At 34.3% G+C, this 23864-nt stretch overlaps 2 protein-coding genes across 4 annotated transcripts in view; one reads left to right on the forward strand and one right to left on the reverse strand.

Moving 5' to 3' along the window:
• Window positions 1–6677: 6677 nt before the first annotated feature.
• LOC114329093 (zinc finger protein 468-like) lies at window positions 6678–14145 on the reverse strand. Of its 3 annotated transcripts, none has more exons than XM_050641982.1 (2): window positions 13581–14037; window positions 6678–7609 (listed from the first exon to the last, which is right to left on the reverse strand). In XM_050641982.1, exon 2 carries the CDS (start codon window positions 7463–7465, stop codon window positions 6941–6943), a length of 525 nt encoding a protein of 174 aa, XP_050497939.1. In that variant the 5' UTR covers window positions 7466–7609; window positions 13581–14037; the 3' UTR covers window positions 6678–6940. The 3 variants fall into 2 exon arrangements, with proteins under 3 accessions (XP_028133906.2, XP_050497939.1, XP_028133907.1); XM_028278105.2 differs by lacking the exon at window positions 13581–14037 and adding an exon at window positions 14045–14145.
• The window catches only part of LOC114329092 (bifunctional coenzyme A synthase), a 30445-nt gene continuing 20718 nt past the window's right edge, over window positions 14138–23864 (forward strand). The window contains exons 1-6 of the mRNA XM_028278104.2: window positions 14138–14494; window positions 14559–14906; window positions 15541–15772; window positions 15829–16017; window positions 21447–21655; window positions 21715–21858. Of these exons, the coding sequence (XP_028133905.1) occupies window positions 14294–14494; window positions 14559–14906; window positions 15541–15772; window positions 15829–16017; window positions 21447–21655; window positions 21715–21858 (1323 nt within the window). The 5' untranslated portion in view covers window positions 14138–14293. The remainder of the gene's footprint in view (window positions 14495–14558; window positions 14907–15540; window positions 15773–15828; window positions 16018–21446; window positions 21656–21714; window positions 21859–23864) is intronic.

Here is a 23864-nt window from a genome sequence, read left to right on the forward strand (position 1 = left end):
TCTCCTTTCCAAAAGTACCTGATCCTCCTGCAGGCTAGGGCAATACTGGTCACAAATAAATTTGCCGAAGCCCTCATATTTTGGAGTATTTTAAGACACCGACGCAGAAGAAATGCAGCAAACGTCTTGCCATCATGCTCTTGAGGCTTTGGAATACAGTGATGAGTGCGCTAATAACTGGCAAAATAACGCAAAAGATGGAAAACATAATACATTGTGAAACAAAAAGAGATAAAACTAGTAGAGGTCGAAATTATCGATATAAACGTATACATTAACATTACATTACCTGGTTTCCTACCTTTAAACGTCTGTGACAGTTTTCATACTCATCCGACACGTCTAATGGTGGGAAACTATATAATGTAAACTTATACGTTTATATCGATAATTTACACCTCTTTTTATTTCATATTATGTTTTCCATCTTATGCATTATTTTGCCGGTTATTAGCGCGCTCATCACTGTATAATAGGCCACTGGACGATTGAAAAATCGGGTAAGAAGGTATAAAGAAGCGTTCCGAACGAATGGATCGTATAGAACTCCGCATATATGTTCACAGCAAGCGCCATAATGACACTTCACCACCTGGTGATAATTTTAAAATATTTTAATTGTTCATAGTAGATCAGAATTGTAAATGATAAAATATTAAGTGAGATTTTAATAATGTACCTAAAAAAAACTGATACGACTCTTAGTAAGATTTGATCATTTTGAGCAGTGTATTTGATTGGTTTGACTTTATATTATATTTATTATGACAGACAAATAATAAAATAAAACAAACAACAACCAACTGATTACATATTAAATATGTTAATTCATAAATTGTAATAATTATTAAGGTCCAAATTTCGATATTATTTTGAATTCTTGCAGTTTTCGCATCTTCAAAAGGATTCTCTTCTAATTTCTCCAAAAGCGTACGATCTTCATGAGCGGTAGATATTTTTGGTCTTCCAGAACCTGGCTTTCTTTCGAGAGTTTCTTGTTCTCTCCATTTTTTATTAATATTAAAAACTGTTGTTCTGCTTACGTTAAAATGGTTCTTTACGGCAGATAGTGACCGACCATTTACAATTCTTGCTTTTAGTTCTTTGTTAGCATGTGGAGCCATTTTTGAGGTTGAACAGAATAAGTTATCTGACAAATTTTAAGATTTGGCAGTGACAGTATGTAAATAATATAATAAGTATTTATACTTCAAAATACACTGCTCAATTTTCTACAAACTACGCTATAAGTCGTATCAGTTTTTTTAGGAACCAGCTGTACCTGTAGAAAATATTGGCTCTCTTGCACATGCTCGCTATACCACTGCTGGGAAGGCAGATCCGGAATAAAACTTTCAGCACTGTCATCTGGCTCGACATTAGGGTGGAGCGCTGTTATGTGGAGAAAAATGAAATAATAATTTTTACAAACGCGGGGTGCGGAATCGACGCTGCTGTGGGAAAGAATTGGAAAAGTTAATTGTCATTTTTTTATATTATGACCCTAACATCTGCCCCAACGTGATTCAAATTTTGAAATTTGAAAAAATTTTTTTTTGCATTTTTACCTACGCGGGGTGCGGTATCAATTCGCTTCTAGGATATGAATCGAAAACTTTAATAACATTTATTTCTATTTTTATCAGAATAACTGCCCCAGCGCTACTTAAATAGATCTATTTTGAATTTTGCGCCAACCCCACGACCTAACGCTGCAACAAAAGAGTTATAACCTGTCACAGGAGTCGACCTTCACTCTCCCACTCAATTTCAATTATAAGTAAGTAGAACACAAAACAATATTAGCTAGAATTATAAAATTTTCCACGATCAGTATATAACATTATTGAAACCTTATGAAGGCAGGAAGGACGAAGACGGTTACAAAGAGAAGCTATTAAAGTTTGGAGAGGATAGCAAGAAATTATTTGATATTGCAGCTTGCAAATGTTTAGAGTTCAGAGATTGCAACTGTCCTAGAAACCGAAAGATTCCAATACCGGAACGAAATTTCTTAGTCGACCACCGAACTGACCATAAAATAATGATTAATAGTTTAGATCGTGAATCGACCAAAAAAAATTGAGATGGATTTACATAGATTACACCAACAAGAGCAACGTGAAGAACAAATATAGTCTTGCAAATAGGGGTGGAATCCATTACTAGTACTTCTAGATTACCTACAACTTCAAAGATACGACCGAATGTTCAACAGCCAGATACATTAAACAAAAGCGGTGAAATTGAGGACTTCCAATCGCAATCGATTATTTCCACTTCTTCACTCACAATGACTGATGTCACATTTCCGGTTGTTGCCAGAACATTAGATCAGTTTGGGGTTTCAGATCGTGCTGGAGTAGCAATCATTTCTGCAGCTTTCCACGACATTGGTCTCATTACTGAAAACGATTTGCTCGAAAAGCTCGTTCTACAGCTAGGACTACTTTGTAACTCTATTTTGACATTTCTTTCCTCGAACCCTATCGATGTAAATCAAATAATGACTGTTGGTTGTGATGGGAATGTCGTTAACCAAGGAAACAAAGGTGGCGTTATTCGTTTATTGGATATCAAGTTTCCACCTTCACTATAATGGTTCATATGCCAACTACACGTCAATGAACTGACATTGCATCATCTTTTTCAACATGTAGATGACACTTTTCAACATGTAGGTCCCATCGGCAAGGCAGTTACTAACTGTGAAGTATTACCCATTGTTCCGTTTCATGCAATTATATGTACGTTGCCCGATATTACCAAATCGACACAGGAATTAAGCACCCATTAACTATATCTACTACAAATATGTCAGTTTATCAATAGTGGACATTGTGATGAAAATTTTGTAAAAAAAATCCTGGTAAACTAGTTTACCCTAGATCAGGGGTTCCCAAACTGGGGGGCGTAAGGACATGTCAGGGGGGGCGCGAGACAAGTCGAAAATTAAATTAAATTCAGGTGCCTACCTAGTCTTTCTAAAATTCTAAATTGACCATGATGTTTAGAAAATTAAAACAAACCACTGTAACATCTGACTTTACTACATAAATTTGAAATCGAAGGCTTGAAAGAATGGAATGTGAGCCGTTCAATGTGGCAATAGCGCGCATAATTTGACAACCGAGCTTTTCCAAGCACTGCCTCCCTCCTTCCCTCCTAAACGCCAGACGCAGGCCAGCTAACCGCAGACGCAGCTCTTATCAATTGTGACTCAGTATTTGAGATACCTTGGCGTAGCCTGCACTTATTTTTGCATTATAAAAGAGTACGTGTTGTGAAATTTTAATTGTGGTAGTTGACTTTTATTGATTTCGTTGATTTGAGTGGGGGAAGATAATTGTAGTCAAGATGAGCTCAGCAAAGAAACGCAAGTATAATGATGATTATATCAAATATGGGTTTATTTGTATGCGTAAAGATAATGTCGAACATTCTCAGTGTGTAATTTGCTATGAAGTATTAAGTAATGATGCAATGAGACCTAATCGTCTTGAAAGACATTTGTCATCCAAACATAACCCTTTTAAGGACAAACCAAAGGAATTTTTTGCTACAAAATCTGAAAATTTAAAACGCATAAAGTTAGATAGTACTGGTTCTACTGCTCAGTCATCTGAAAAAGTTCTTGAAGCTTCATATGAGCTATCACTTCTGATTGCTAAAGAAAAGAAGAGCCATATTATTGGAGAGACGCTTGTTAAACCGTGTTTGTTAAAGGCAGCTGATATTATTCTTGGAACGCAGAGTAAGCAAAAGTTATCTAAAATACCTCTTTCTGACAATACCGTAAAACGTCGCATTGATGATATGGCCGAAGACATACAAAACCAGGTAGTTGATGCAGTAAAACAATCGCCATTTTTTGCTATTCAGCTAGACGAGAGTACCGACATAGCACAATGTTCTCAGTTAATTGTTTATGTTCGGTATGTTGAAAATGATAGAGTGAAAGAGGAGCTACTCTTTTCTGCAGAGTTGGAGACAACGACAAAAGCTATTGATGTTATGAAAGCAGTGTCAGACTTTTTTGACAAACAGGAAATCTCTTGGCAAAAACTAATCGGTGTATGTACGGATGGCGCGCCTTCAATGCTTGGTTCTCGCTCAGGATTTGTACAATTAGTAAGAGAGAAAAATGCTGATCTGACTGGGATACATTGTGTTATACATCGACAAGCCTTGGCAGCAAAAACTTTTTCAAATGAATGCAATGCTGTCTTAAAGTTGTGTATTAAAGTAGTGAATTACATACAAAACAGTGCGTTGAATACTCGACTGTTTAAAAATCTTTGTGAAGATTTAGGAAGTGATCACAAAACACTGCTATTTCATACAGAAGTACGATGGCTCTCAAAAGGAAACATGTTAGCAAGATTACTTGACCTTCGAGATGAAGTAATCACCTTCTTGGAACAGCAAAAGCAAAATGAACTAAGCGTGGCCTTCAAAAAAAGTTGTACCCAAGTAATAGTGGCTTATTTGTCACACATCTTTGACTCGTTGAACAGCCTTAACTTAAAACTGCAGGGTGGAGACTCAAATATAGTTACTCATCGTGATGCGATTAATATGTATATTGAGAAACTTCAACTTTGGAGGCGTAAAATATCAGCAAACCCCTGCAATTATTCGAGTTTTCCTAAAGTAGAGTCAATGTCAGAAGAAACACGCTTCAGAGATATTTATGAAGGATCAAGTTTGAAAATCCAAATATCAAACCATTTGGAGAGCCTAATTGAAGAGTTCCAGAAATACTTTCCAAACACTTGTGACGATAGTATTTTCAGAATGTCAACCGACCCATTCCATGTCAACATAGACTCCTTGCCTGAATCACTTCAAGAAGATGCTTTGCAAATAAAACATGATTCCTCTGCCAAATACAACTTTGATATAATGGACAAACCTTCATTTTGGTTAAAATATTTCAAAGTGTATCCTAGTGTATCACGCGAAGCTCTTCGTTTATATTTGCCTTTTTCAAGTACCTATTTGTGCGAAAAAGCATTTTCAACACTTGTGGCAATTAAAACAAAGTATCGAAATAAACTTGATGCTGCTAGTGACTTGCGTTGTGCACTTACTAAAACTCAGCCACGAATAGGCATACTAGTAAAGAAAATGCAAGCCCATTCATCTCATTAACCAACCTAATCTATTTTTTCTTTTATTAATAATTTTTGTATTTTATTAAAACTGATATTGTTGTATTTTATGGCAGTATGTATATATAAATAAATGTTTTGTTTCTTATGTAACACTTATTTGATTTTGTTTTGTTCCCAGGCATATACAATTTATTGTTAAGGGGGGGGGAGGCGCGAGAAACTTTCATTTTAACAAAAGGGGGCGTGGTACAAAAAAGTTTGGGAACCCCTGCCCTAAATGGTTGACAATGGTTAATCGGATACTGAGATTATATGTCTCAAGCCAAACTCCGTCAGAAAACCTAATTATACTAAGCACATTTATTTTAACGGTCTATGCTCCTATGTGGTTCAGGATCAAGACTAGGCCAATTTGTATTTTTGGTGCCAAAACATTTATATGATACGATAAAACTGTCGCGCTATTTGCCAAACCACTTGAAGAATGTTCCCAGTCATACAGAGAAATGCATTCTTTGGACATTCAGAGAATTTACTAAATTTTACTAGGAATGTTAGCTGAAAACAGACAGTACGTCAGAGAAGTTGCACTCCGCAGAATATTGAAGATCAGAGAGACATCATAACATAGGAGCCTTACATATTTTTCAAGTACCTACTTTAAATATGGACGCCGATGATTACATCGATATGATAGATTGGAAAGCCAAGACAGAACCTCCACTTACGAATAATTTAAGTACCGAAAGGATATCTCAGGCCATCATAGGCCATCACGGAAAAATTCCGTGTCACACACAATCCTCTGAAAGGTATGTCAAATTAGTTACAGAAGCAAGTGCTGCTCTCTGTGGATCGCGGAGGAGAGACGGATTCATTAAGAATAAGCTCAAATCATGCCTTTTGATGCCTAAATTTGATACCAGGAAAGACTATCGTTCACAATAAGTTTTTATGTTATTCTTCAATTTGTAATAATTTTTTTTTTACTTTATATTGACTATTTTTCTTTTTCTTCATATTATAGTCCTAATAGCTTAAATAAATGAATAAAACATTATCGTTGACTCTAGTTGACTATCGAATTTTTTTACAAATTTTTTTTTTACAAAATTCCAAAATTTCATTCACCGTTGGGCGCTTTTCAGGCTGAAAATACGAAAAAATGTCATCTAAGTTTTTCATTCGAAAATGAAAGACGCATCAATTCCGCACCCCGCGAAAATGAAATTCGAAAAAATAAATTTGCGCTCCACCCTACTCGACATACTCTGCTATGACGCCATGGTCGTCAATAGCCCTATTACTAAATACTTCTGCGAGAACTAATATTTTAAGGTTAATCTGCTTTCGATTTTGTACACGTTTGACGAAAAATAAATAGAGGTAAACGCCACTTTTCGGTTGAGTATCGCGGTGGTATCGCCCATTTTCCGAAAAAATGAACTGATACACCCACGTGATACATTTATGTAGTACACCTCTCCACCCTGTGATGTTTCCTGATTTTTTATTGACCTTGAGCCTCACATGTATAATGGACAGCCACTAGTTATTTAATTTTCCTAAATCATTTTATTCACTATTAATTCGACCACTACTGACATCTACATGTCAATTTGAAGTGGTAGAGATGCCATTACAAAATTGTACTGAAGATGACTATGTATGTCTACTAGAGATAACTAACATCCAAAGTTTTAGCTTCTAATTTATCCATATTAATATCACAGTTATATAATGCCAATTTCTGCATAATACTTCTTGATGTCTTCTCAAAACCTCTTACTCTATAAAGATCAATATACTTCACACATTCAGGATTAATCAGGCTTGTGCATTGAGGTATGTCCATTTAATGCTTGTTTGCTTGTGAATTCTTTAAAACAGATACCACATTGAAAGGGCTTCTTCTCTCCATCATATTTTCGAATATGAGCATCCAACTCTAAGCTTGTCTTAAACAATCTACAACAAATTTTACAGCTATAAGGTTTCTCAGTACCGTGCATCTGCATATGAATTCGCCACTGAGGTTTGCGGGAAAATCTTTTGGTACAAAGTTTACATTGAAATGGTTTCTCCCCTTTGTGTGACAAAATATGCCGATGTAAATGACTCCTATGCACAAATTCCTTGGAATATAGTTCACATTTGTGAGGCTTTTCACCGTTATGAAGGCGAATGTTCAAGTGACTTTTATGTGCATATTGCTTCAGGCATAAGTTACATTGATATGGTTTTTCTCTAGTATGGGTACGCATATGAGTATTCAAACGACTTGGGTACACAAATTGCTCAGAACAAATAGTACACTTTAGTGGTTTTTCATTTCCGTGTACATACATATGAGACTTCAATCTTGATTTGTATGAGAATATTTGACCACAAATTTCACATTTGAACTCTTTGGAGAATTTCCCAATAATGTCAGATGTAGATAATTCATGTTTCCTTGTTTTGCTTCTTTCCTGGACTGCAATGTAATGAATCTGAAAATAAAGTTACATATTAAAATATAGGTACATGACATTAAAATATACAGTTAAGAGTAATAGTATGGTATAATTAGACCCAAACCCAGACATCCAAAGTAAAAGTTATCCTCCAACACCAAATTGTTCTATATGGTCCACATAACGTTCAGAAAAAAGTCACACCATTTTGAGCGTCGGGTTTGGGGGGAGAGGGGGGAGAAATCGGTAAATTCGTAGTTTTTTACGTTTTTCGTCAATATTTCTAAAACTAGGCGGTTTAGCATGAACAACCTTCTATACAAAAATGTTCTACATTAAATTTGAAATAAAAAAAGGCCCTATGTATAATCCTTCTAAAATGAACGGTTCCAAAGTTACGGAGGTACTTATAGTATACTTGGTCCAAAAAAAGGCCTAACCCAGACCTCAAAAGTAAAAGTTTTCCTTCGACACCAAATTGTTCTATATGGTCCACATATTGTTCAGTAAAAAGCTACTTTATTTTGTGCGTCCGGTTTGGGGGGGAGATGGGGGAAAAGTCGAAAAATTAGTAGTTTTTTTACGTTTTTCGTCAATATTTCTAAAACTATGCTTTAACGTAAACAATGTTCTATACCAAAATCTTTTACATAAGGTTTAAAACAAAAAAGGTCCTATACATAATTGTTACAAAATCAACGGTTCCAGAGTTACGGAGGGTGAAAAGTGGAGGTTTTCGACACTTTTTATATTCTTTGGGAAATTTATCATATTACAAAGGTATTATTGATGATAGAAATTTTCTTTAACAGGATTGTGTTTTGTAAATAAAATTAGCTATTTCAGTGGCCGATGGTATGTTAGTGATAAGCCCTTGAAGAAACGTCAACCTCACCACCCAAAATCATCATCAATTGCCCAAAAAATAAAAAGTATTGAAAACCTCCACTTTTCGCCCTCCGTAACTCTGGAACCGTTGATTTTATAACAATTATGTATAGCACCTTTTTTGTTTTAACGTTTATGTAGAACATTTTTGTATAAAGCATTTTTTACACTAGAGCATGGTTTTAGAAATATTGACGAAATATGTAAAAAAACTACTAATTTACTGATTTCAACCCCATCTCCCTGCCAAACCGGACGCTCAAAATGGTGTAACTTTTTACTGAACAATATGTGGACCATATTATAGAACAATTTGGTGTTGAAGGAAATCTTTTACTTTGGATGTCTGAGTTAGGCCTTTCTTTGGACCAATTATACTATACTACCTCCGTAACTTTGGAACCGTTCATTTTAGAAGGATTATGCATAGGGCCTTTTTTATTTCAAAAACGTAGAACATTTTTGTATAGAAGGTTGTTCATGCTAAACCGCATAGTTTTAGAAATATTGACCAAAAACGTAAAAAACTACGAATTTACCGATTTCTCCCCCCTCTGTGACTTTTTTCTGAACATTATGTGGACCATATAGAACAATTTGGTGTTAGGATAACTTTCACTTTGGATGTCTGGGTTATGCCATCTTTTGAATCAATTGGATCATACTACAAAATAATCGAATCTCTCGCTGAATTGTATGTGTTAGATGTCTCGAATTTCCTAAACCTGTTGTCCGATTTGACTGATATTTTAGTGTTATAGCCTTATTAGTTAAGAAAATCGATATAATAATAATGTTGCTAAACAGGTAAATGTCATTTTATACTGGGTGTAACAATGATACTGTGCTTTTTTTCTTAAAGTACGGAACACCCTGTTAGGTAGGTTAACATGATGTTTTTCATCAATAAATCCTAATTTTCTGCTTAGTTTAATAAACAAGCGTAAAGTATGCTATGAGATAGTAACAATTTAGTCAATGTCAAATTTTTAACAGTCAAAAAGTGTGGTTTGTTGTGAAAATTAGTAGATTTATTATTTAAAGTATCAATTAAGTCCTATTTTTTTGGTGGAAATGGAACTCACTACAAGGAATTTGATCCGCGGTGAGTGTGTTCAAGCAGTGATCTTACATAGCGAAGGACTTAGCTAACATGCTATCGGCTCCTTATATTGGTAACAATTTTTTGCTAATAGTCCTGTCGCCAGTGGGGGTACAACGGCCTCCTTAATTCAGATAGACTTACCCAAGTTTTTTTATGTATTTTGACCCGTAGAACACGAATTTTTTGGGTAATAGTCGATCCGGATGTCGATAAGATTGTTATAATCAAAGAACTTGACGAATCACATAACAGCGATCTCTCGCAAAACAAAACATTTTTTTGTAATTTTTGGGTCATTCTAAGCAAAAAATGTTTTTACAAGTTTTTTCGCAGGATGCATAGTTTTCGACATAAACGCGGTTGAACTTTCAAAAAATCGAAAAATTGCAATTTTTGAACCCGAATAACTTTTGATTGAAAAATAAAATAGCAATTCTGCCTACAGCATTTGAAAGTTCAAGTCAAATTCTATCGGTTTTGATTACTTTCATTGCTAAAAATTAAGTTTTTATTTGATAAACAAAGCCATAAACACATAGTGTTTCTCGTGCCCAATGCATGCGTTTTATTTATAATTTGTTTATTGTTAAACAAAGCTATAAACACATAGTGATTGAATGATGTTTTCAATGCATTTCTCATTTGAAATCGAACGAGTAGGCGCGCATACAGAATTGCTACGTAGATTACGTACATTAAAACGCATGCATTGGGCACGAGAAACACTATGTGTTTATGGCTTTGTTTATCAAATAAAAACTTAATTTTTAGTAATGCAAATAATCAAAACCGATAGAATTTGACTTGAACTTTCAAATGCAGTAAGCAGAATTGCTATTTTACTTTTTAATCAAAAGTTATTCGGGTTCAAAAATTGTAATTTTTCAATTTTTTGAAAGTTCAACCGCGTTTATCTCGAAAACTATGCATCCTACGAAAAAACTTGTAAGACCATTTTTTGCTGAGAATCACCCAAAAAATACAAAAAAATGTTTGGTTTTGCGAAAAATCGCTGTTATAAAATTCCTCAAGTTCTTTGTTTATAACAATCTTATCGACATCCGGATCAACTGTTACCCAAAAAATTCGTGTTCTACGGGTCAAAATACATAAAAAAAACTTGGGTAAGTCCATCTGAATTAAGGAGGCCGTTGTACCCTCCCTGGCGACAGGACTATAATGCACGATAATGCACCTCACGTTCATGAACTGTAACCGAATATTTACAACAGGTAAATCTTTTTAATGTCTTTTTTCTGTCGGAAAACTTTTACCCAATAGTTTTTGTCAGACCATAACGTTATTTACCAAGACATGTCTTATGACATGTTCATTTTTTTATCCGACAAGAGGTAGTATAAAGGTTGCATGAAATTGTCAACTTTAGTATATCCGATAACTGGAGTACCCCTAAAAATTTGTCAGACAATATTACCAGTTAGTTGTAACTATTTTTATCAAATAATCCTACAAAAATCAGCTGTGATTGTATACATTTTATGACTCTCAAAAAAATAGTTAGAAAAGCAAAAACTGGTACATTTATTTATCTTCTGAAGATGAATCGATTTCATCACTTACGAATTTCTAGTACCGGTCATATGCATCTCTTTTGGGTAGGTCAATGGCTATTTTATCACAACTTTTTTGTCTTTAATTTTTAAGCATTTGTCACACTAGCACTAGACTATACCCTATTCCAGGGGTCACCAATTATATTTTCTGGGGGTCCGTTTCGAAAACCTATGACACTTCCGGGGTCCGGAGTTAACACTACCTGCTGGTTGTTCTAATTCGGTAAACAAATCAGTAGGGTGCAGTGCGAAATTTTTAGGCAGAAATTGTTTTTAACAGTTTTTTAATAAATCCAAAACATCACCTTTTTTGCTCCCGAAAATATGTTTTTAGCATTTTTAGGTCATCTTAAACAAAAAAGATTTTCTGTTATTTTTCTCAAAACTTGACAGATTTCAAGTTTTAAGCGATTTATATAAACTGAAAAATGCGAAAATAAGCATTCTCGAAGCTTGAAAATTCATGTGCACATTATTATTTTTGCGGTTGTCAAGTGCCTAAATTGAAGTTTAAACATTCAATTTCAAGATTCTGATGAGTTATCGGGGTTTATTTCAATTTCGACCGTTTGTTTTTATTGGAGTATTTAATTAGCACATTGGTAATAATTAATTGAATAAATAAATAAATCATTTAGAAAAAAATATGTGATTAATAAATTATAAAATTTTAATAAATGTGAAGTATTTGTTGGGCATTTTTTGCATAAGTACGTATAATATGTGTAATAAGTGCGACAGAGACGCACCATAAATTGTGATGTGCGGCGACTTAAAAGTCGAGTGGACTCGCATAATTAACAATTAAAAACAACGGTCTATAATGAAGTAAGTCCCGATTACTCGTTAGAATCTTGAAATTGAATTTATAAACTACAATTTAGGCACTTGGCAACCTGAAAACTAATAATTTACATATGAGTTTTCAAACCTCGAAAATGCGTAGGTATTTTCACATTTTTCAGATTTTAAATCGCTTATAACTCGAAAACCATCAACTTTTGACAAAAATGGCAAGATACCTTTTTTTAAATACAATTTTCGGGGCTAAAAGGTAATTTTGAATTTGTATAAAAAGACTGTTTTGCCCGGCATCCCGGGCCCCTTCTGATTTGTTTAAGGAGACATTTTTGAACAGGAATCCACAAAAAAAAACCCAATCAGAAAATTTGTCATTCTTTAAAAAATTTAATTATCAGTGAGAAAAATGACAGTTTTTATTATGTACAACCTGTCTGAAGTTTGGAGTGAGTTTGATGCAACTGATTCTCATTGGAGAGTTGAGATATTCATCTGTTAGCTGAGATCTGTACCGATTTTTAATAAAGTTCATTCTTGATAAAGCGGCTTCGCACACATAAGTTGAGTCAAACATAATATACAATTTCATGGCAAAACATTTTCAAAATTGTAAAACGCTATATTCTGAATTTAATGACGGTCCGCACAAAAGTAGCTCAAGGTCTGGATGCAGACCGCGGTCCGCTAATTGGTGACCCCTGCCCTATTCCATGAATATACGACCCTCTTGGATTATCTCGAGAACGAATATTTTGCTGTGTAAAATAAGAAGAATGAAAGTAAATTGAAAATTACATTGCTGTTTATTGGAGAGCCATTTACTTTCGTACTTCCTATGTTGTACACTAAAATATTCGTTGTCGTGATAATCCATAGAGGTATTCTAGTACTTCAAATTGATTTTTCTAGAAAATGGTGCATCCTGCCGACTTAAAGCAAGAGTAACTTTTAGTACTAGAATACCCCATAATTTAACAATCTAGTGTCGAAAATGCTTAAAAGTTAAAGACAAAAAAGTTATGAGATTACCAGTTGACCTACCCAAAACGTACACCAATGACTGGTACAAGAAATTCGCAATTGATGGAAGCGATTTATCACTGGAAGATAAATAGGCATGTCAGTTTTCATTTTTCTACATAGAAGCGTTCTGGAGGTATTTAAAAATAAAACTAATTACATAAAACCATCTTTAAAGAGCTCTAGCTTCCTTAGTGTGAGTCCCCACTAGTGCATTGCGCTGCATTGCAGTACATTGTTTTCATACATTTTTTTCACAATTTCTTAATGCTATGAAAGAAAATATTCAGAATCTTCTGTAGTTTCTACAATTATTTCGGTGATGGCGTAATAATAGTAACAAAAGAGCACATTAAAAATGATATAAAAAATGACACTATGACAGCTCAACGCACTAATGAGGCCTCGTCCTAAAGAAGCATTTTCAGACTTGGTAACTTGTGTTAAATTGTTTTAAAATTATCTGAGGAATCTCCAGTCTTTGTCAGGAGAGTTTCTAGACAACCTGTATAAGAAATAAATGTTCGGACTATCCCAGCTTTTCAATTAAACATGCCATGTCCCATCCCATGGAGCACTAGCACTGATAATCATGGATCTGCTGTACTATTTAGCTTACCTATCTTCTTTATACTATTGACTGTGATTAATCCTTCTGTCATATCTGACTCTGGTCCAGTGTCTTCCCAAAGATCATTTAAATCTTGAACACTGACCTCTTGTTCAATTTTAAAGAGCAATTCTGTTGTTATTTGTTGAAAATCACATTTATACTTAGATAAATCATTTACATTGAAGGAATTAACATCCTCGACTAGGAATTCATCTGTAATATCACTTTTAAATATATCCAGGAACAGTGATACACTATTTAGCTCCTCATATGTTTGCTCTTCTTTGATTACTTCAAAAAATGTATCCACCGTTTCTTCTTTAACTTCCATTTTTGGAAGAAATAATAATAAAAATAATATAAAAATACAAACAAATCAAACAAAACTGAACACAACCCAACACCTTTTGTTTTTGTTATTGGTACCAGAAATGTCAAAACCCCATGGCGTATGGTTGGTGTCTTTGTACCTTTTTGCTTTGTACCATGTCAAAACCCAGTCAAAACCGCACTTCTTTTTGTTACGTTTCACTTTTCACTTGTCATATTTGACAGATAGATAACCTCAGATAACCTACAATAATATAATTTGTCTAGTTCATAGTTCATTGAGTTCATTCCATCAAATTATTTTCTAATCTGTATTTGCTAATTGATAATGTTATAACATAGTTTGTTTAAAACACAGTTATCATCATTCTTCATCATTGTGTGCAAAAATGTTGGCAAAAACCGGTCTGCTTATAGTGTCTAACCCAAAACAAATAGCAAATCTGCTGGGATCAGTAAAGAAACAGGTGAAAAATACACTATATGTTCAACTTTTATCAGCTTTAAGCGAGCCCTTAGGAAACTTTTGCCCGAAGTCTATAAATACTTGGCACAAGTTTAGTCCTACAATACATGGTATATATTCACAGGTAATACACCACTATCTACAACTTAATTGCCTTTGTACAAAATGAATCCTTTATTTGATTTTAGGCTGCAAGACAATGCAGTGACTTGGATGTAAGAGTTCTACTTTCAGGAATAAAGTTTAATGTATCTAAAATTCATACACAAAATCCAATAGACTTAGTTATTTTTGATAAGAAATACACGAAGGCGGAAATAGACCAATTCATAACAACTAGAATTGAAAATCTTACAAAAGAATACAATGTTATTACACTGGAGTCAAACGAAGAAGTTAATCAGGAAAACAACAACACTCCGTTTAGTGATAAGAGATACCAACATTCAGTACTAGGTGGAACATTTGATAGATTGCATACAGCACATAAGTTATTGCTTAGCGAAGTGGTTTTAAGGTCCAGTAAAAAAGTTACAGTAAGAAAATATTTATAATAGATATTTGCATAATTTATCAAAGTAAACAACAAATATTCATTCATTATATTTTTTACCAATTAAGTAATACCTATTTCCATGATTGTTTAACAAAAAATTATTGATAGCACAGTTTTTATTTTACAACACAAGTCATTATTATATTATGTTGTATTGTACTCGAAGTCATAAACATACAATGCAACATACAATACAAAAGACCTGCCTTGTAAAATCTGTGCTATCAATAATTTTCAAATGGAGACTAATAAATATTTTTGAAAAATTTAAATGCAGAATGAGAGATTACATTATTACTGAGGGCCGAAAGTCCCTTTGAATAAACAAAAAGTTTCTAAATCACACTCAATTTTCTCTTTTTTTTTTCACCCCTGTCACTTATTAAAATAAACATTATCAGTTTTCAGGGACTTTCGGCCCTCGGTAATAATGTAATATTTCATTCTCTGTTTAAAATTTTTAAAAATACTTATTAATTTTCCCAGGATTGCAAACTATATTATCCTATTAGTTTCTATCAACTTCTATAACTTTGTCTTTCATTTTTCTATTAACATTTCTAGTATTTTATTCTTTACAAATCACAATTTTCGTCATTCTTCAAATGTTTTAGATTGGTGTAACAGAAGAGAACATGCTTTCAACAAAAACCTTATGGGAGCTAATAGAAGACATTGACATAAGAATAAATCATGTGAAAGACTTTGTAGAAGATATTTGCCCTGAAATGGAATATAATATAGTTCCAATATCAGATCCTTTTGGTCCTTCAATAGTAGACCCTTCAATGGACCTTATAGTTGTCAGTAACGAAACTCTAAGGGGCGGAGAAAAGATAAACACCAGTATGAGTTATTTCACTATATGTTATCTATAATTTTATATATTTTTTCTATTTTAGTAAGGAAAGAAAGGAATTTACCAGAGTTAGACATCCTTCCAATTGAATTGATGGATGAACCAAACCCTAGCCCTATAGAAGAGGCTAAAATTAGTTCAAGCACAACTAGAATAAGGCTATTGGGTACACTTCTGAAACCTATAGAACACAAAGATATTCCAAAATCGCCTTATGTTATTGGACTAACAGGTAATAAGAATCACAAACAAAATACCAAAACGTCAATCGTTTTGGAAAATAATATTACCATAGTCATGGTCGTCTTTAATTATTCATCATCAGCCTCAAAAGTCCACTGCTGAACATAGACCTCCTCTTGTTTTCTCCCCTGTCTATCCTGCGTCGCTCTCATCCGGTTTTTATTTAGCCTTTTTCAATCGTCAGTCCATCTTGTAGGCAGTCAACCAACGTTTCTCTTGTCTTCTCTTGGTCTCCATTCCAATAACCTCTTTACCCATCGCCCGTATATAATTGGCTATGGCTATGTGTCGAGCCCATCTCCACTTTAGTCTGGCTATCCTTTCGATGACGTTGGTCACCTTTGTTCTTCTCCTGATCTCTTTGTTTTTGATTCTCTCTCTCAAAGGTATTCCCAACATGCTTCGCTCCATTCTTCTCGGTGTGACTCTTAGTTTGGTAAGTGTTTCTGCTCCATATGTCAAGACTGGGAGGACGCACTGATCAAATACCTTCCTCTTTAGGCATGTGGGCAACTCACTTTTAAAAGTTTCTCTCTAGATTGTTCAAGGCCGATTCTTCTCTTCAGTTCATGAGTCTGGTTATCTGTGCCAATCGTAATTTCATCCCATTTATTTATATCTATCTACAAGTTCTATTTCTTTCCCACCAATACTGATGTTCTGGTTAGGTACCAAATTTGTCATTTTTGTTTTCGAAATGTTTATATTTAAACCTTCATTTTCTTAGCTACACGAGTTCCCTGTACTATATCTCTTGTCCATTATTCATCAGGCATCTTCAATTCAATGGTCTTTATCAGCAAACCATAATAGTACATATGGCAACACTGTCGACCTGTCAAATAGAAGGCCTGTTTATAAATATAATAGTGGGTACAATACAATTTTAAAGAGTTATATTTGATTAAATTAACAAAAAATATTATTTATTTTACCTAGATAATGGGCCAGAAGTTAGTACGCAAAATACACTGATTATAAATGTGATATAATAATTTTATTTTAAAAGAAACTGTAGGCAATCAAGATTAAACTCACATGAAAGAAATGTACTGGGCACTTTAAAATTTAGATATTTTTCTTTTTTTGTGTGCACTTTTCTTTTTATCACTTTTATCTTTTGTCAGGCTGTATTTTATATTAAATTGATTAAGTATAATTATTAATACAAACTTCAGTTTGAGGTTGATTACATGAACATATTATCACTTCTTATAATTATACAAGAGCTCTAAAATTACCGATTTGTATCCCAAGTTACAATTTGACAGTTTTAATTTCCTGACCCGAAGGGTCGGGAAGTAGGGAAGAACAGAGAGAAGTCCTTTGTATGTGTGTGTTAAATTTTACAATAGTCTACCATATTTCAGCGGGAAACAAACTAGTATAAAGCTTTTAAAAGAGAGGTTTGTTAACACCTTTTTAACATTGAGCCCTATACTGTGGTGGAGTACCTGGCCTATCAGCCTTGATCAGCATATGTAATTTGTACTGTTAATATATCTTAATCTGTGATGTTAATATATTTTTTTAAATATGTGATTAATAATGTGACGTTATTTGCTCAATTATGTTTAAAAATTTATGCAAATAAAAATTAACTTTACTACTATTTGTCCACCGCCGCAACGCACCTGCAACTGGACCGCAAAAATAGTCACGTTACAGTTGCTACACAGTCAACTAGGAGTCGGACACATGCTTTTAGTACAAAGTCCTCTCACCAACGCGACGAATAGGGCTTTTCATTCACAATCATTTGTTTCCAGCTTCCGTCATATGTCATATAATTCGTGTAGAGGCAGTTGAAAATTAGTAGAGGCAGTTGAAAAGCATGCCTGCATGTAGAACTACAATCTAACGGAATATTCTTGCAAAGATGTAGTAGAAAAGGCATGAATGGAAGTGGGGAATTTTAAAACGTTTCCTTACTACGGTTCAAAGAGAACGGACGATAAATCGTGACGACCATGCGATGATGAAAGCACAATTCATTTCAGTTAAAATTATGAGCTCAAGTGAGGAAGACGTTGTAGTGGCTTATTGGTTTAGGCGTAGAATCACTAGAAAAAGAAAATACGGGTGCATCCTTATAATCCTATCAACGCGCACCATAGCTCATCTGTTGTTTCCAGAGAGCTGTATCAACACGAATTAATTAAGTTCAAAGAACTGTATCTTTTATTTCTGATGCAATTTCCCTTCATGCAGTGCTCGTCACATCTGTCTTACTGTAAGCAGGAAGGGGATAGTTCCAGATGCTCTGCCGTGCTTTCACTAAAGTCATGAAAAGAATCACAGGACTCTCATCTTTTCTTCCCGACATGTTAACAGTTTGAAATATCGAACGATATATCACTTGCGATATGTTCTGCAATCGCGCGGAAGTGAACCTTTTTATCGTCTCTAGTTAGATTTTAAGGGGCTATCCTAGTGTAAAAGTATGAAATTCATATACTTTTTTTGGCAATTTCTAAAATAAAAAGTACTGTTCCAATTGCTTTGAAAATTTGCATGGGCATTTATTATAAAAAGAAGTACACGCAAAACGATTTTCATAAAAAAATGTTGAAAATTAAACGATTTATGCATCATATACTGGCACCGTGAAAATAAAATCATAGCTCCACTGCTGCAATGATTGGGACTAATAGAGATTCTGAAACATAAAATTACAAAGTGATTGATAATTAAAATACAAGTTATTTCCTGTACCATCAACTAGGATTTTTGAAAAATATTAAAATTTGCAAAAATTACGAAAATATTTTCAGTCTCAAAAACCGCCAAATTGAAAAAATCAAATTTTTTATCCGATCAAAAACCCCTAAATAGTTGATGGTATAGAAAATAACTTATACGCTGTGAGCTCGTAGGTAGAGGGGATATTTAAAATTTCGCGAGCGCCAGTAGTGACAAATCAGTCAACGTTCGGTGGAAATTTGACAAATGTCAAAGTGATTAAGTTAAAACATTGAAATTAAAAACATTAATAGGAAAAAATATTAGTTGGTCAAAGCTGTGGTGTATATTTTTACCTTAAATATACTTACGTTTTAAATACTGAATTTAAGTTTTTTTAACCCGGCATTGGTCGCTAGGTAAATTGTTACGCGAGTGGTCGCGCGTGAGATTTTCTCTCACATATCCAACTTTTGCCTTTCTTTACATAATTTTATAAAAAAGATGAGGTTTCATCAACGATTTTTTATTTTTTATTTATTATTTTTTTATTATTTTTTATTTTTTATTATTTTTTCATTTGCTTTAAAAAGACACGACGTTTTTCTGTTTTATTATTATTATCTTTATATAAAATGTGACTATTGATGCCGCCAATATTTAAAATTGAAAAATATATGGTAAGTGACCATCTACAACTAACCCGTGAAATATAATATAGGATTTTCATATCATCGACCACATCCACGGCGCCTTTTTTACATCATAAAAGGAGATTATTTCAGGTTTTAAAGGGAAAAATAAAATTAATTTTTATACACAGTTGGTGACGCCGGTGGTCGCTTGATGAGAGAATCTCACATGAAGCGCGCTGACTCAACAATATGGTGATACTAAGTAAACTGAGTCACTATCTGAGCGGACGAGTCTATTAATTTGTCGAGGGAGGATAGTTAGGAGACTAGAAGGAACTACAGCGCGTATATTTTCCTAGAAAAAAAGTTGTGCGCAATTTTCTGAAACCGTGAGAGAAAATCTCATATAGCGACCACTGGCGGGTTAATATATCGTAATATGTAATTATAAATTGATCTAAGCGCCATCTACACGATAATAATTGTGAAAGTATCCGAAGTAGATAGAAGAAATTAATATTTCATTCATATAACGTTTAAACGATTAGCAAAATCTTAAATAAATCGATTACAATTTATTTATTTTAATTACTTTTTTGCATTGTACATATATACGCTGTGAGCTTCGCTGGTATCGCTACTAGCGGATTACTAATGCAACTTTCGCCGGTAACTTTAAATTTATTATTTAATTGTTATCGCTTAATATTTACAACGCAAAAAAGTTAGTAAATTGTAATCGATTTTTTAAGATTTTGCTAATCATTTTGACGTTCTATTGATGAAATATTAATTTCTTACTTCGGATACTTTCACAATTATCGTTTAGATTGCGCTAAGATTAATAGATTAATTTATAATTACATATTACGGAACATTAAAAAAACTTAAATTCAGTATTTAAAACTGAAGTATATTTAAGCTAAAAATATATACCACAGCTTTGACCAACTAATATTTTTTATAATTAATGTTTTTATTTTTAATTTTAAATTAATCACTTTGACATTTATGTCAAATTTCCAGTAAACGTTTACAGACTTGTCACTACCGGCGCTCGCGAATTTTTAAATATCCCCTCTACGTAAGAGCTCACAGCGTATATTTCAATAATAACTTTGACATTTTATGTTTCAGGATCTCTATTAGTCCCGATCACTGCAGCAGTGGAGCTATCTTTTTATTTTCACTGTTCCAGTAGATGGCGCATAAATCATTTAATTTTTAATATTTTTTTATGAAAATTGTTTTGTATATACTTCTTTTTATAATAAATTCACATGAAAATTTTTAAAACAATTGGTGCAGTACATACTTTTTATTTCAGAAATTCCCAAAAAACTATATGAATTTCTAACTTTTACACTAGGATAACCCGTTAAGTATTTGTTTGTTCGTATCGCCTATCACATATCGTTTACGATATATCGCTTATCGTTTATCGCCCCAGTATGAACGCCGCCTTAGAGTTATAAAAGTTGTAATGATACGCTGATACGCCGAACAAGCATCGACACTTGGAACCGTGCGATTCTCTCAAATCGCGTAGATACCCCCACTCAGTTCCACCTCTCCGAACCAACACCGGCAGAAGGATATTTAAGAGAGCCGCAAGCAGAGATCAGCCAGTCATGAAACGAACGTTCTGGGCTCGCAATACCAGCCAAGCGAGGTGAGCTAGGCAAGCCAACCCGAGTAGCGAGGTGCACCGTATTGACGTGATTCGCAAGCTTAGGCAGGCCAACTCGAGCCACAAGGTGCACCGTAGTGAAGTGATTTGCGGCTCATAAGTAAACGGAGGCAAGCATAGTGAGCGAGCCCCCGATAAATGTATATATTTGAAAAACATTGTTAATTTTGTTCTTCTTTTCCAGACGTCTATCCGAAGGAGGACTTCCCTGCGACGAATAGAATGAGATATATTATTTTTATTTATTTTGTAAATAATTAGACTGAATATATTTATTTTGTTTTAACCTGTGTTTTACTGAGTCTGTCGTCTTAGAAGAACTACCCATCACCACAAAGTATAATATGCAACACATTCTTGTAGTTTAGTAAGGAGACACCTTATATTTTTAAAGACATTCTCATTTTGCAGGTGGAGTTGCTAGCGGAAAGTCAGGAGTGGCAACTCATATGGAAAACCTGGGTGCTCAAATTATAAATTGTGATCTCATAGCACATGAGCTGTATAAAAGAGGCAAACCTTGCTACAAAAAAATTGTAGGCCATTTTGGAGAAAAAGTTGTTGCAGCAAATGGAGAGATTGATAGAAAAGTTCTTGGTGGGATAGTTTTTACTGATAAGGTATAGTATGCCAAGGATTCTCGTAAAAATGGACTTTAGAAACCATGGTTATCTTTTAGGAGGAGTTAAACACATTGAATGGACTAGTTTGGCCAGCCATTGCAGAAGAGGTTCAAACAATAATTAGCAACAGCAAAGCAAAAGTCGTTGTTGTAGAAGGTGCTGTACTACTAACAGCTGGCTGGCAAAGTATGTGTCATGAGGTATGTAAAAATGAAGTTTAATCTGGGTATTCGCTCCGTGCGTGACCATGGTGGGGCACCTTAAAATGATACTAACGTGAGTAGCGGCGAAATATGACAATATTTGAGTTATCTTTGTAGTGTCATTGTTATTATGTGTATAACAAATTTTATCAAACATGGTAAACAAACGTTGTGTATTTGTGCTAATAATAGCCAAAGTAGTATGTCAGTGTAGTGTTTATAAATTTCCAATAATTACATATAAATTTAATACAGGGTATAGAAGGAGTAAACTCAAATGAAAATAGGTCAGCAAGAACACGAGATTGGAGGTAAAACACGAGTGTTCTGTAAAGGACAAGAATTGGAGAGGATGATGGCCTACAAATACCTGGGCACGATAATATCAAACGACGGAAAGCTAGACCAAGAAATTGCAAATAGGACAAAGAAAGCTATGTATGTGTCGGTTTTAGAACTTCTTTCGACGTTTTCCGATGCCTAACTTCCACGTCCTTCTGTCATCCCATTGGCCATCTCTAAGATCCCTTGCACTCATTGCTTTGGTTACCCCTTCTTTCCATGTTTTTTGGGTCTTCCTCGTTTTTTGCGGTTTGGTGGTACCCACTGCATGATCTTTTTGGGCAATCTTGTGTCTTCTATTCTTTGAACATGACCATACCAAATCAACTGTTTCCTCTCAATGTCTGTTGTTAAGTAACCATCTATTCCAATTCGTCGTCTTACTTCCTCATTTCGAACTCTTTCCCTACGGTATATACCTAACGATCTTCTAAACACATCCATTTCTACAGCTTCTAATTTTTTCCTGTTGTTCTCGGTTATTTTCCAAGTTTCTGCTCCGTAAAGTAGGCTGCTTTTAATAAGTGTTTCATAGATATTGTATTTTCGCTGTATTCCTATTTCGGAGCTCCAAAGTATTTTATTTAGGCAGCCAATTGTTCTTCTAGCTTGTGTTACCCTTTTCTTTATTTCCTCATCGTCTTTTCCCGTTCTATCGAAGATTACTCCCAGGTACGTGTATTCACTACAGGATGTGATTTGTTCATTATCCTCTAGTTCGATATTGGATAACTCAGCTCCTATGGGTAGGTATTTAGTTTTTTCCACATTAATTTCCAAGCCCCACTGTTCATATTCCTCCCTTAGTTTTCTTGCCATATACTGTAGGTCGTCTTTATCATTAGCTATGATCACTTGGTCATAAGCAAATTGTAAGGTATATAAACAAACCTCTCCGAGTTCTATACCCATACCGTGGCATTTACGTTTCCACTGGTTTAGTGCTTTTGCAACATATATCTTGAACAAAGTTGGTGAAATACAGCAGCCCTGGCGCAGACCCTTGTTAACTATGAACTTTTTAGATAGTGCGTTGCCAATTTTTACTTGTGATGTAGAATTTTCATATAGATTTTTTAAGGCGTTGACTAGAGTGTAGCTGATGTGTTTCTTGTAGTGATTTCCACAATTTAGTCACAGAAACGCTGTCTTATGCTTTACGGAGGTCAACAAACATGAGATGGGTCTCTTGATTGGTTGCTGATTTTTTTTCAATTAATTGTTTTAGGCAGAAGAAATTATCTGTGCAAGTCCTTCCAGCGCAAAAACTAGCCTGTTCTTCTTCTTCTTGTTCCCTATACTCCATCTCAATGAGATTTCTAAGAATGCGCCCATACACCCGGCTTAGTGTACTAGTTACCGATATTCCTCTGTAATTTGAGCAATCCAACTTATTTCCTTTTTTATGAATGAAAGAAATATAAGCTACTTTCCATAAATTGGGTGGTGTGACACCGTTTATATATTTGTTCATACACAAAGTAAGTGCTTGAAAGAGTTTATCTGTGCCACATTTTATTAATTCGGCAGGAATATTTTCTGGCCCTGGAGCTCTACCATTTTTTAGTTCATTTACAGCTTTCTTCAATATATTAACTCCCACTAATATCTCTTCGCCTTCAACGAATACTTCTGTTGGTGATTGGGTGGTATATTCGGCT

The sequence above is a fragment of the Diabrotica virgifera genome, chromosome 1, assembly GCF_917563875.1.
Source record: "Diabrotica virgifera virgifera chromosome 1, PGI_DIABVI_V3a".
NCBI classification, from domain to species: Eukaryota; Metazoa; Arthropoda; class Insecta; order Coleoptera; family Chrysomelidae; genus Diabrotica; species Diabrotica virgifera.